We start from the raw sequence: 14,501 nt of genomic DNA, 5'->3' as shown, positions 1-14,501 counted from the left end.
GGTGGCTTCCCTTAAACGAAGTAAATGGGGATAGCCAGATTTGTTAACAACCAAGTAATTTGCTTGACCACCATGACAAAAAGGGTCAGAAAATCAGGCATGACTCACTTGACAAATGTACTGCTTAAGCAGCAGAGGTTCCAGTCCCAATTGTGGCTACCTGTACATCCTGAATCAAGGTGTCTTTGCAGAATTAAGGAATCTACCTAGTACCATTTTTTCTTACATTGTAGAATTTCTTAGGAAGATGAATATCATTTATGAAAAGAATCTAAATCACTATAGCTAGGAATGGTGAAATTAAGCAACTAAACTCAAAATAATAGCGAGTAATTCAAAAATGCTAAGCAAAATGGTTAATATCATATATTTCTCAGCAGCAGTCCAGCAAGCTTTAAAACTACAGTTTCTTAAATGTAGGACTGTAGAAGGTAGATGCCTATAGTTAGCCAACTTGAAACTATTCGATTTACAATTGTATGTGGTTCTTTTAAGTTCCTCCCTGTTCACAAGAGTGGAGGCTCTCTCCAATCGTTCTTATGGTCCTCAAAAGTTCTTTCAGCTCCCAAGAATGGATTTTCTAGTGGAGATGTCAATATCCTATTTTATATAAATAAAATGTTCCAGGATAGCAACAACGTGCGCTAGGAATATGTGTATTTTCTAAAATTGGATGCCAATGGACTAAACAAGATTTCCATCTCAACAGATTTAGATCTACTTTCTTACCCAATAGGTGGACTGATTTGTGGCTTGTCAGCTAATAGCTATGTCTTCTCTTGATTTTAGCACTTTTTAAAAAAAATCAGTGCCTGCTACATTGACAGTTTAACAAAAGGCATGAAAGGAAAGACAAACAAGAATGCATGCTGTGCATTTCCAAAATCAGATCTATTTATCTGCTCCTGCTACATATAACCCGCCTTCCTGCATAACATTCAGCATTACGATCTTGGAACTGTTTTCTTATTTTAAAATAAGTTCAGCAATACAGATATTAGAAGGTACCATCATGCTCCCTTTAATGATCATTTTACTGTGAAATGAAGATGCCCAACTGAAATTTGCATTTAATCTAGTTCTATGGGCAATTACTTATACAGCAGCTGACTTTTATAGACAAACTATCTCCAAAACTTCTTTCTTATGGAGAATTTACTGAAAATCCCTTTACATTAAACCAGATTACTTCAGTAACAGAGCATACAAAAGGAGAAATCTAGTGTTGCTTGGCAAAGAAAAGCTTGCTGTCTTTCACAGTGGGTTTGATGGTGTCTCCGCCAGGTTGCCAGCCAGCTGGGCACACTGTAACAAGAACAAGAGCAAATGTTAGAATGGAAAAATGTATTGAAATAGGGATTTTTCAAGCCAACCAAGGGAGCAAATATAAATAGCAAAGCTAGCTCTTTATTCTGTTAACAAGAGATGAACCCAGTTAGTTGACTTAACAACAGAAAGGCACCCAAGCTAGTTCATAACATGGGTGCATATGTGCATGCACACTATTTAGAATTTCTACAAAAGACAACATTCCCCAAAGCTCAGTATTTTCTGCTGGAATATATTTGCATGAAACAGGGATGTTGAACCTTATTTTATCTCATATCCACCCAAAAAATTAATAATGGTTACTTCTGGTTGTTGGGGTTTTTTTTACCCTCTTGGGAAATATGGTTTAAGATGAGTATAATGTAGATAAGAAGACATAATCAGCAAGGGTCATAAAAGATTTTGGAAATTAGCAATTTGCAATGGCAGAAATGGCTAAATAAACCAGGATAACTTCATGCTATCTGGGAATTGTTTGCACTTTGGGCAAACAAGGAAATCAACCTGTATTCCTGGTGCATACAATGTTAACAGATTAACAGAGTTCGAAGGGACCTTATAGGTCATCTAGTCCACCCCCACCCCCCCAGCAGGAGACCCTACATTTCTGACTAATTGCAGTCCAATCTTCTTGAAAGTCTCTAGTGATGAAGCTCCCACAACTTCCGAAGGCAAGCTGTTCCATTGGTTGATTGTTCTGTCAGAAAATTCCTCATTTCTAGGTTGAATCCTTGGTCAGTTTCCATCCATTATTCTTTGTCTGGCCTTCATGTGCTTTAGAAAATAGCTTGACCTCTTCCTCTCTGTGGCAGCCCTTCAAATATTGGAACACTGCAATCATGTCTCCCCTGGTCCTTCTCTTCACTAGACTAGCCATGCCCAGTTCCTGTAACCGTTCTTCATATGTTTTAGTCTCCAGTCCCCTAATCATCCTGGTTGCTCTTCTTTGCACTTTTTCTAGAGTCTCAACATCTTTTTATAGTGTGGTGACCAAAACTGGATGCAGTACTCTAGGTGTGATCTTACTAGGGCTTTATAGAGTGGTATTAGTACCTCCCTTGATCTTATTGTATCCCTCTGTTAATGCAATTTAGGATTGCATTGGCTTTTTTGGCTGCCACTGCACACTAATGGCTCATATTCAGCTGGTTCACGAAGACTCCAAGATCCCTCTCAGTCACTGCTATTAAGCCTGGTTTCACCCCGATTCTATGTGTACTTTTGGCTTTTCTTACCTAAGTGTAGGACTTTCCTATGTTAAGCAAGCCACGGAGAAAGAAGGATTGCCAGGATATCCAAACACAACTTTGTAATATTCTAGTACCATGTTTCCCTGAAAATACGACATGTCCTGATAATAAAGCCATGCCACATTTTTCTGGTGGGCAAAAATATAAGCCCTCCCCTGCAAATAAGCCCCCTGGACAACCCCCCCACCTCCGGCCAGGCAGAGCGCTGCTCACCAACCTAGCGGTATCCCGAAAGTGCCAAGCCGCGGGAACCGGGGGGAGGCAAAGGTTGATTGCATTGCTTGGCGCCTTCGGGATACTGCTAGGTTGGTGAGCAGTGCTGTGCCCAGCTGAAGAGGGGGGTTGCTGGGCGGCTGCTCTCTTGCAAGCGGACTCCCAAAGAGTCGGGCACAGCCTCATGGGCAAATTGCTGTGTTGTGCTGTCGTAGCAGCGCAACACAGCAGCCATGAAGTGACTATGCTCACTAGCAGCCACCCGGCAACCCCCCTTTCCAGCCAGGCACAACTCCATTCATTGACCTAGAGGTATCGCCAAGCTGCATTGGCTCCTGCGGCTTGGCGCCTTCAAAATACCAGTGAATGTCGCTCTGCATGGTGGAGGGGGGTTGTGCGAGCAGCTGTTCCGCTCCCGCTCATGTACCTCCCAGCCTCACGATGCCCTGGCCCAGTTCTTCCCGCAGAGCCAGGGCTCTGCTGCCGCCGCCGCATGACTTTTTCGGCAGCTTCCATACTGAGTTTTCCGGCAGTGGCCGCTCTGGGCATATGCTCTATGGTTGTGGACCAGCTGCCGGCAGAGCGTATAACCATAGAGCATACGCCCAGAGCGGCGACTGCCGGAAGACTCGGTTTGGAAGCCGCCGAAAAAGCCATGTGGTGGCAGCGGCAGCAGAGATACCCTGGCTCTGCGAGGAGAGCTGGGCCAGGGCATCGTGAGGCTGGCAGGCGCACGAGTGGGAGCGGAACAGCCGCTCGCGCAACCCCCTCTCCAGCCGTGCAGAGCACCTTTCACTGGCATTTCAAAGACGCCAAGGCGTGGGAGCCAGGCGGCGAACAGGCGCTCACGCGGCTTGGCGATCCCCTTAGGTCAGTGAATGGTGCTGTGCCCGGCTGGCAAGCGGGTTTGTCGGGTGGCTGCTCATGAGTGTGATCACTTCATGGCTGCTGTGTTGCGCTGCTGCGACAGCACAACACAGCCATTTGCACATGAGGTTGTGCCCGGCTCTTTGGGAGCCTGCTCGCAAGAGAGCAGCTGCCCGGCAACCCCAAAACAATAAACCCTCCCCTCATAATAAGGCCCAAGCCATATTTTGTGGGTAAAAAGAAAATAAGACCCTGTCTTATTTTCGGGAAAACACGGTAATTTGTGGTATTTAATGCAGTCAGTTAAGCAATTTACTTAAGATGTTCTTGCCTCTGTGGGTAAGCATGTATTGTATATGTGCACTTTTAAGACTCTCTGCACTCCCCTTCCAGTTTGGATCTAGAAGCTCCTATTCTGGCTTCAGAATATGCATGTCTGCCTGGGAAGGCAGATGCCTCATGCTCCTTTACTGGCTTAATTACCAATAGTTATTTGACTAGAAGTTGTTCCTTTTATGAAATGTTTTGGACAATGATCTACACTCTAGATAAATTACAAGGCACAACAGGGCAACTAGCTATTTCTCTACATGCAAGCTAATTCTGCAAGTTGAGGTTGTTACATCAGATCAAAGTAATGTCATGTTCATTTTTGAAACTGTCTTCAAGATGCAGCATGAGAAGTGGAAAGATACCAAGCTTATGTTCCAATTTGCTCCGGGCAAAAATCATTAAGACTGTTGCTAACTGTATCTTAGGAATTCTACATACATTAAAAGGCTCTACTGAAGAGGTTCACTATTTGGCATGGGTATAAAACAATAATTACTTTCTGAAACAGTGTCAGCAACTATCTGTCTGCCTGGTTACTTAGAGGACTGTCTCTCCCTAATTCAGGAGAGGCATGCTCTGGGTGTCTTCAGCTAAGGAGTGTCAGTTAATGGCGCCCAGAAAGAGAGCCTTTTCTGCAGTGGTGCCTACTCGTTGGAACACTCTTCCCTGTGAGATTAGATTAACCCTATCCTTGCTGACCTTCCACAAAGCCCTGGAAACTTGATTTAGTTTAATGCCTGAACCTGGCTCCCTGGATGCGTGACAGAACTTGTCTCCTTGATACATTAGTGTTGTTTTTTTAATGAAACTTGGATGCTATGTCTTCAATTTTTTTTATTCTACTGGTATGTATTTTATTCCATTTATTTTCAGCCATCTAGTGTCACATATGTGAGGTAGATGCTGCATAAATCTAATAAACAAATAATTCCACCCATTCACACACAAATATATAAAAATTGGTGACATCTTCATAAAAATCTATGGGAGAACACTGAAATTTGGTAATTTTGCAAAATGTATACACCAGCTGGGAAGATTCCTGAGCTCTGCTTTACTAAATGATAGATTTCCCATAATCTGGCTGTTGACCATGCTAGCTAAGGGATGTTAAAAACTGATGTCTAAGTCACCTGTAAGAGTTTAGACTGGGAAAGAAAGCTGCTTTTAAGGTAAAGCCAAATTTAAGTTATCTTTCTGTTAAATTGTTTGACCACCACTATGCAATCCCCACTGTCTCTCTCTCAGACCCACCATTGCACCCTAAAGAGAAACAGGGCACAATGAACCAATCTTAAATTGATCATCTTTCCCAGAGCACTACTGCTATCTTTCTACGTCCATTTCATTATCCCAGAATCTTTCACTCACCTTCACCATGCTGGTCTGTGAATTGGAAGGCTTGAACCAGGCGCAGTGTCTCATCTACAGAACGTCCCACCGGTAGGTCATTGACTGTGATCTGCCGCAGGATTCCTTTATCGTCTATTATGAACAGACCTCTGAGGGAGAAAAGATATAATACAAACATTATCAATAATGCAAGCATTATCAAACATACAGGCCTTTGGAACCTATTAGAATCTTATATCTATCAATCAAAAGACCATAGGGCCAGGATCAAGTATGAACTGTGGTATTTTTAATTTTTGTATATGCACCCATCTCAATTTAAAGAATTAAGTTAGAAGAAAAGTTAAGACAAAGACAGAGAGATCCAGTAAACTCTATGAACCACAGGCTTTAAAAAAAAATCTTGTAAAGGTTTCAGGTCTGCATTTGCTAAGAGTTGGATTACTATAACTTTCTTATATTTACTTGACCAGCATGTTGTTGTTTGAGCAACATGGATTAATTAGACATAGCTAATAAACAGAATACACTTTTAGTCCCATGACACCCTGGTCACTCTGCTTACATCACTAGGAACATATGCTAGCTGGGACTATATCAGCTAAGTTACCAAAATGTCCATCAGTTACCACAGGTTTTTCCAAACTGATTTAGAATTAACTTTCTATACCTGTATGCAATGCCATCTTCTTCCTTGAGCACACCGAAATCTTTACAAATGTTATGGTTGATGTCTGCCACAAGTGGGATATTTGTCGAACCCAAGCCACCATCCTTTCTTGCTGTATTTGTCCTACAAGGAAAAAAAATAATATCCACAATACTGCTTTAATGACCTGAAACTCACTACATTGAAACCATTTAGATTTTAGAAATTATTAAATTAACAAGCAACTTTAAACATAGAATATATTTTCCTAACTTTTTGGTCCTACACGAAACACAAAACTTTGTAAAAATAACTGTGTCTGAAAAATGGGTAGATCATTTTTCTCCTCACTGAAAAATTGGATTTTCCAAGGAGACATTTGATTTATAGTTGACTTTGCTGTCGCAAAGAAGTGCATAGAGTTTCTACACCCATTTCAGGTGTCCAGCATTAATTGTACAACCAGCTTATGTCAGCTAGTGAGCCAGCTGATAAACCCCTAATCAACAACCAAGTTTTGCTAGATAAAATTGGTGGAGACCTCCACACCCATTTGTCAGTTAACATCTGCCTAAGTGCTTCTCAGCACTAGAACGTCAAACAGTTCTTGTGACTGACATATCAGTTGTACCTTCTGCCTGAGTATGACTAGAATATTTCTGGTTCCTAAGGCAAGAACAAAGCATGACAAAAGATCTCCATATATCAGCAAGATCCAGATCAGGGTACACATCTTAGAAAGCACAATTATTCTTTTCTGTCAGTGTCCTATTATTAGCTAGCTTTTAATATGCACCTCTGGAACTATTTTTCCAGCACAACAACTTCTATGAATAATTATATACTAGGAGTCTTACCAAGCCAAATGGGTAAACTGAGAGTCGACAGAAGCAGCAATAACCTCACAATTAATCTTCCGGAACTCCGCAACTCGATCATTGAAAGCTATGATCTCAGTGGGACAGACAAAGGTAAAATCCAGTGGGTAGAAGAACAGAACCACATATTTGCCTATATGGAAGAAATGGACACCAGTAAAACAATCATATCCAAGAGTCCCAGAATCTTTGCACTCCCATACTCTTTTGGACAGTGTCCCTATTAAAAATTACAAATGGCGCAAAAGTTGGAGTCACTAGAACAGAACACTCATAAATAAGGTGGTTGCATCTTACCCAGGTCAAATCAGGATCTTTCTTCCAGTTACAAAAAAATACATGCCATTTATCTATGCAGATTTATTTGTATTTATACCATCATTATTTTTATAAATAACTCGAGATGGTGAATATGCACACTACTTCTTCCTCCTATTATTTTCACCCTGTGAAGTGAGTTGTACTGAGAGTAAGTGACTGGCCCAAAATGACTCAACCAGCTTTTATTTAATGCAATGGCCAGCTAGACTGAATATGTTCCTGCATTTCATTCATAGTCGTAATACCATTAATTGAATACCATTGAATACTGAACTATGAACTGTCAGTTACCTCTTCTTTGGCTTTTGTGTGGAGGGGGGGGGTGTCCCTTCAAGTCAGTTTTTAACACCTGGCAACTGCCTAGAAAACTCTCTACAGTTTTCTTGGCAAGCTTTTCCAGAAGTGCTTTGCCACTGCCTCCTGTGTATGTCTGATAGAGTGGCGGGCCTAAGATCACCCACTGGCTTTGGGCCCAAGGCAACACTGGAATCCACTGTTCTCTAGTTTATAGCCTGATGCTTAACCACTACACCAAATTGGCTGGCCATTAGGCTCACTGATAATATATTATATCTTAAACTAAGTATGATGATATTAAACTACAAACGTACCCTGGATTGGAGACATTCATGATGTTTGTGCATATGAAGTTACCCTTGAAGAGCATTTGGAAGCTTTAAATGGAGTGCAGTGGTGTGGGCAGTCTTTGAGACCTCTAGAGTGGCCCATGATACACCACTGTTCCAAGAGGTGCGCTGGCTGCCCATTTGTTTCTAGGTACAATTCAAGGTATTAGTTATTACCTATAGTATGAAGCCCTGAATGGTCCAGCTTACTTGATGAAGCGTCCCACCACTATGGGACAAGCCCAATGCACCCATGCTGGCGGAGGAGGAATGCTACAGGTCCCATCAAGAAATTCCAACTGGTGGGATCCAGGAGAAGATTCTTCTTCCAAAGGCCCTTGCCCTTTGGAACATGATGCTCCCTGAGGAGAGATTGACTCCCGCCCTCCTGACTTTCCACAAGAACCTAAAGACTGGGCTCTGTCAGTTGGCTTGAGGTCCCAATATCACACACTGGAGGTGATTGACTGATGTAATAGCAGTTCCCACTCCCCCACCCCCACCTCTGTACATACTGCTCCCTTCCTCCCCATCTTTAGTTATAACTTGTATTTTATTGAAATTCTAATGTGATTTCATACATTTATAAATGTAAATTGGTCCATTTATAAATGTATAAAATGTATGTATAAATAAAATAATGTGATTAGACATGCCACACATTATACAATATTTTACAATATTATAATATTGTAAGCCATCCAGAGTTGCCTTGCAGTGGGATGGACAGCAAACAAATTTAATAAATAAAATAAAACATGAAAGCATATACATTTGCTTTATAATTACCAAAGATGCCAACATTGCTAAAGTGGATTAATAAAACATTCTATTTGGAAAATGTATCTTAGCCTTCCCATAAAGTCTAGACAGGTTAGAATACTAAGTAATCCAATGGATGCACAATTAAAAATCCAATAGAAGCTACAGTGCCTTACCTCTGTAGTCTGATAGCTTTATATCCTTGATGTTGCCATCTACCACTGCTGTAGCACGAAAATCTGGAACTGGTTTTCCAATATATGCTTTACCAGAGGCCATTTCCTAAAATATCAGAAGAGTAATGTATGCCTTAAGTTGGCAAATGCACCACTTCTCAGGAATGAAACTGTCTGATTCAGAGTAAGTATTGTCTAATTGCCTTTTGATTATTTAAAAAGAGGCAGCACTATTTTGGCCTATCTTTTCCCATTTTCTCACCACAACTTTTACTCAATTAGAGCCTGTAAGAGAAAGAGCAAAGTCTACCAACCCAGCATAATGCTCTATTCAAAGCCCTAGTCACAGGAACTGGTTCAATAGAATGGTATTAATAATGCTTTTAAATCCTGAGGCATGCAAAGTGAGGCTGTACTCTTTTTTAACATTTTTTCTGAGGAACAATGTGCTGCATTTCCTAGTTCAGATGTCTCCTTCATCTTGCTAACTATAGAAAGAAAAAGTATGGTGCAAAGGGAGGGTTACCAAGCCATTTATTAACTAGATTTCCAACCTGAAATGTTGACCTAAAAGGTATGTTTGTAATATCACAGAAATGTCTACTTTATTTTGGCAATAGTTTCAATCAGGCAAAAAAGCCTTTAAAAGCAGCCAAATCATCTGGTACATATTTAGTTGTTAGAACATGCTTAAGCTGAAAATACTTTCACTAGTAAGTGAAAGCTGCAAACTGGTAACACCAGATTGAATTTGAAAAAGTTCTGAAAATAATAGTTACGCAGTAGTTGATTTAAAGTAATAATCCCAGTTTCTACCCAAGCTTTCCAATAAAATGCTTTACCACCAATTTTCAAATTAGAATATGGTCCAAAGATTTCTCACTACTTCTACTATTGATAACAAAACCTTTTCTTGCTCTGTGTTGTTCTAATCACTTGCCATGATCTCAAAACTAGATAATCTTTCAATTTAGCCCATAAAAGAAAATATTCCATTATATTTTCATTTCATCAGCAGGTGGCTGATAAATTATTGGTCCAGTGGTACTTTTATATAACATATACATTAAAACCACCTTCCTCAAATGATAATCTCACTTTAGCTAAGAAAAATCTTGTGGTCCATTTCCCCAAATATATTTCCTAAATAAGTTTTCAATATAAATATTTATTAAAATGTAGACATACCTATAAGAATATAAATGAAACAAAGGACCATTTTCATAAGATTAATTTTGATCCAAAGCCTTAAAGGAATTTTCAGCTACTTATTAACATTCACTTCAACACTTAGTAATAATGTTCAATATATATCTACATATTTAGAAATACCTTTGGGTTTATACAGCCCCAAACGTATCAGTAAAAATCACAAATCCCATTTCTTTACATAACTCTATGTATGTATTGGGATCCAGGGGAGCCAAGCTAGATTTATTCTAATTAGAACCAAAATACTTTCCAAAATACTCTACAACCTTTGTAAAATTAGACAAAGTAGAATACTGATTCAAAATTCCTTAAATGTCACCCGTATACAAAAAGAAATTATATTCATATCCTCCCAATGTAATACCCTTTCCATCTAAAGATTGACTTAGATGGTGGCCAAAAGTTCAAGGATCAAATGAAATAAGGCAGAAAGTGAGCAGCCTCCCATGTAACACACTATACAAAAAGAGTCTAAACTAATTCAATTTGTCAACTGTGGCAGAAGGTTGCAAATAGTAATCTCAATCCATTGAACAAAACCCTGTGGAAAGCCATATCTAATCATCACTTGCTTTAAGAATTTAGCCTGGACTACATCATTTTCGGCATCACAGTTCTTTGAAACAGACTTTGGAGGAGAGTATTTGGGGTATATGGGTGACACAACTAGGTAGATCTTCAACCTAGATAGAAGATAAACCTAAGCTGCTTCCAGGAAACCAACATGATAAAATACAGACAAAACTGAGTAAGTATTGCTATCTGGCTAATTAGAGCCAAATGTAATTTATTTTTTACAACCTAAAAACCAGCAGCAGTAACAGACCAAAGAAAGACAGAATGGATTTAAACTTCAAGCATAGAAAATTTTACAGTTTGGGTAAGCTCAATATGCATGTGAAGACAATGACCAAAGACAAACATATGTCCTTTCCAATCTTCACAAGAATTTACATTTCATTTCTTTTCAAAAGATGTATACACTTCCCTCCCTATAATATGTTGCATGGGCAGTAGATAATAAATGTATGGTATAAAGTAGGCAATTGATATTTTCATTTTATTGTATCTTCTCTGTATTAAAACTCTTGTTTCTTTTGGGGCGAGTTATTCCCAAATTGTCTCAAATTTCAGTGGCAAATCAAGGAACTACAGCACAATTTAATCCTTTTCTTAGAATAAAAATACAAAAAAATTATTCTGGCTTGGGCATGGTTGTCCCTATATATTAATAAACACCCCCCCCCCTTCAGATGACATTTCACAAACTGGCTGCTTTGATGCAGTGTGCAGCTGAACTGGCAGAGAGGGATAAAGTCAGGAGTAGCACCTAACTTCCCAGGAAGGAGGCAGCACATTCCAGAGAAGGAACTAAGTTAAGAGATTATGCAGTCTTGAACTGGATGGGGAAGGAGGAAAAAAACTTAAGATATCCACACCCTAGAATTCTATTACCTTTGAAGGTTATAGCCGAAGTCTGGCAAGACTACATTAGATGTAAGCAAATAAAGAACTGGATTCAATTGGACCTCACTGTGTTGTCTTTGGGGACCAGTAGTTTGAAAAGACACCTTACTCTGACCTACCCCTAATTGTGTCCTTTCAAACTACTCCAGATCTAAATGGTGGCAACAACAAGGATCTAATGGAGCAGTGCTGACAATTGGTACAGAACAGATCATTCATGAAAACATAAGGGTATAACTGGTCCTAGTACTGCCAAGCATGAGACTCTTGCTAGAACAAGGGACAAAATCAACTGACCTAGCTCAAAAGGGGCAGAAACATTTAAGGTATTTGGTTTCATCAATAGGTTAAGTAACTGCAATATTTTGAAATATGTCCCAATGCAGGGACTGACTGCACCTAGTCAATACTGATGATACATTGGAGTCTCTCCCAACCTTGACCATTTCCAGACCTGCAGTTCTTCAGCAGTTAATAGTTCTATTGTATACTGTTACTTCTTCCCATAAAGAGTTCCAACAATCAATAACTCCCAGGACTATAGCAGCAAAGTCCTACTTATTAGAGAGACGATGAGTAGGTGGCAGAGAGAAAATGCTCTGATTATCTCTAATTTTGAGAGGGGTCCCTCTCCCCCGTTTTGGCAGGTGTTGTAATACTTCAAAGAATTCCTCAGACTATGGAGTTACAGAACTAGAACTCACCCTTGCACAATTCCCTTGCAGTTCAAAGAAGTGAAATCTGCACTAATGGGCATAATTCAAAACACCTAATTGTATAACCTTTGCATTTATCAGTGCAGCTGTCTAGAAGAAAATGATATTCAGGACAAAATCATTAAATGTCCCAGCCCACAGCTATTACTATACTCCCAGGTTCTCTCTATTCTCTTAAACCTGCTCCCTAACCCTGAAAAGCTTAGTCCACCAATGTAAAGACCTAAACTGAAAATTGGCACATGAAGATACCTTACACCATTCTGTACTTTTTTAAAAATATGCATATCTCTATTTTTTTTTAAAGAGAGAAGCTGGGATATCATTTTTATAATCCCTAGCTAGCATAGTTAAGCATTTAGAAATTGGGTAAGCACTATGCAAACTTTAAAGAAGGGAAAGGCACAAGCATTCGTTCCATGCCCTTTTAGCTATATTTATATTTGTGTCTTTTTCCTAAGTTACAAGAAACCCTGTCTTAAGTATCATGGTTACTTTTCCTGCCTAGCGTCAAAAAATTAGGCCAGCCTAGAAAGCGTCCCCAGGGATTGGAGCGGGAAAAAGCTAGAAGAAAGCAAAGGGAAGGTAAAGGGGGGAATATACATATATATATACACACACATTAAAGGAAGCAGACAAGGCCTCCTTTCTTTTCTCCATCCTCTCTAGGAACAAAGAGAAGCCTATTCCTCGCCGAAGAAAGCCCGCCTATCTGGCAGCTTTGGGGAAAATAAAAGAGACACTATGCGTCGCAGAGCCCTTAATCCAGCATTAGCGTTTCTCCCCGATATCACGCCTCTAAAAGAAGAAAGGGGGCACAGACACACACAGCCGCACCCGAATCCTCGTCCACAAGGCTGAAGACGGGGGCAAAGGCGCTTCAGGCCCACCCGCCCAATTAGCCTTGCCGAGACCCAAACGGTTGAAACCTCCAACACGAGCCTCGATAGAGTATTAAAAGCGCCTAACCTGCCGCAGTCTCCGCAAACAGCACGAGGGGAAAAGTGACCGCTTCCAGGGAAAGGAGGTGTGGCACCCGCGGCTGCTGCGGAGGGTTTTATACTCTGAGAGCCGGAAAAGGGGACGACTTCGGCTGCGTAAAGGAGGGGCATGACAAGAGCCCCGCCTCTCTCGCGGGTAGCGGCACACGTGGTCCTCTCCCTCGATCGCATCCGAAAGGGGGGATTTTGGAGTGAGAACAAAGGTGGTCGGCGCGGGGTTTTCACATGCGGTGCTTGGAAACTCCCATCATTGGTTAGGAGGGTTCCCCCCCCTCCGCGTTCGGGCCTTTGCTGTTAGAATAGAATACAATATAATTCTTTATTGGCCAAGTGTGATTGGACACACAAGGAATTTGTCTTTGGTGCATATGCTCTCAGTGTACATAAAAAGACAAGATACATTCATCAAGAATCATAAGGTACAACACTTAATGAGAATCATAGGGCACAAATAAGCAATCAGGAAACAATCAGAGTGCTTGCGAAGTTCCACGGCCAGCGATTGAACCGCAGTCCAAACTGTTAAAAGAGCTCGATCTCCATTATGCTAATAAAAGCAATTCGTGGAAACCCCCCCCCATCTTTCCCGAGTTTGTTTTTATAGTTAAGTATGTTTTCCGCTCGCTGTGAGCCCATATGAAAATCAAATTTGCTTACCAACAGTACCCCTATAGTTGCCAGGCGGCCAGGCGACAGGGCAAATTCTAACACCGAGAAAGGTATACTTGGAATAATGGGTTCTTGAAAAAGACAATGGGCAGGTGGTTTTTGTGTGTGTGTGTGTGAGGAATAAAATGTATTTTAATGTACACTGAGAGCATATGCATCAAAGACAAATTCCTTATGTGTCGAATCACATTTGGCCAATAAAGAATTCTATTTTATTCTAAAAGAATAGTCTTGCATGGATGTTACAATGCTTTAGGAAATCCACTGAACGGATAAAGGCAGTTCTTTCATTGCCTACCGTAATTGCTTCATGCTAACATATCCTTTCTTTCTGGTATGGCTGTGTAGACTCAAGAGCTTTCAGGGGATGAGGAGAGCATTTCTTAAAGCTACAATGCATTCCGTGTTCCGATTCCAGTTTTGATCTCACTTGAATTTCCAGCTAATGTGGACATTCACGAAACGGGCTCAAGATTCCGAAAGACAAAGGCTCCGCCAAACGGAGCAGATCAATTCGGATGGACCAAATTAAACAACGGTCCGTTTCATACTTTCATTAAACAACAGGCATAAGCTCTGAGGAGGTAGAACTGCATTAAAGTCCTCCGAAACTTTACTCACAGCTGGGATTTTTAATGACAACGTCTTGCCTTTCCCTATTCTTAATTTGGAGATCCCA

At 40.5% G+C, this 14,501-nt stretch overlaps 1 protein-coding gene across 1 annotated transcript; it reads right to left on the bottom strand.

Annotated features, from left to right (window-relative positions):
* Window positions 1–997: 997 nt before the first annotated feature.
* PRDX2 (peroxiredoxin 2) lies at window positions 998–13,255 on the bottom strand. The gene is made up of 6 exons (XM_014073505.2): window positions 13,126–13,255; window positions 8,758–8,863; window positions 6,852–7,005; window positions 6,016–6,138; window positions 5,364–5,494; window positions 998–1,305 (listed from the first exon to the last, which is right to left on the bottom strand). The coding sequence occupies exons 2-6, from the start codon at window positions 8,858–8,860 to the stop codon at window positions 1,220–1,222; spliced, it is 597 nt and encodes a 198-aa protein (XP_013928980.1). The 5' UTR covers window positions 8,861–8,863; window positions 13,126–13,255; the 3' UTR covers window positions 998–1,219.
* Between the last annotated feature and the right edge of the window lie 1,246 nt (window positions 13,256–14,501).

The sequence above is a fragment of the Thamnophis sirtalis genome, unplaced genomic scaffold, assembly GCF_051295495.1.
Source record: "Thamnophis sirtalis isolate CommonGarterSnake01/CBP01778 unplaced genomic scaffold, rThaSir2_p1.2 scaffold_3, whole genome shotgun sequence".
Taxonomy (NCBI): Eukaryota; Metazoa; Chordata; class Lepidosauria; order Squamata; family Natricidae; genus Thamnophis; species Thamnophis sirtalis.
This window is presented reverse-complemented; position numbering and strand designations above follow the sequence as displayed.

Coding starts and splice junctions, on each gene's coding strand:
- PRDX2 (XM_014073505.2), bottom strand. CDS start 8,860: ATGGCCTCTGGTAAAGCATATATTGGAAAACCAGTTCCAGATTTTCGT. Junction 6,139..6,851: donor CAGTTTACCCATTTGGCTTG/GTAAGACTCCTA, acceptor TTTTCCTTGTAG/GACAAATACAGCAAGAAAGG. Junction 5,495..6,015: donor GAAGATGGCATTGCATACAG/GTATAGAAAGTT, acceptor TTTCTCCCTCAG/AGGTCTGTTCATAATAGACG.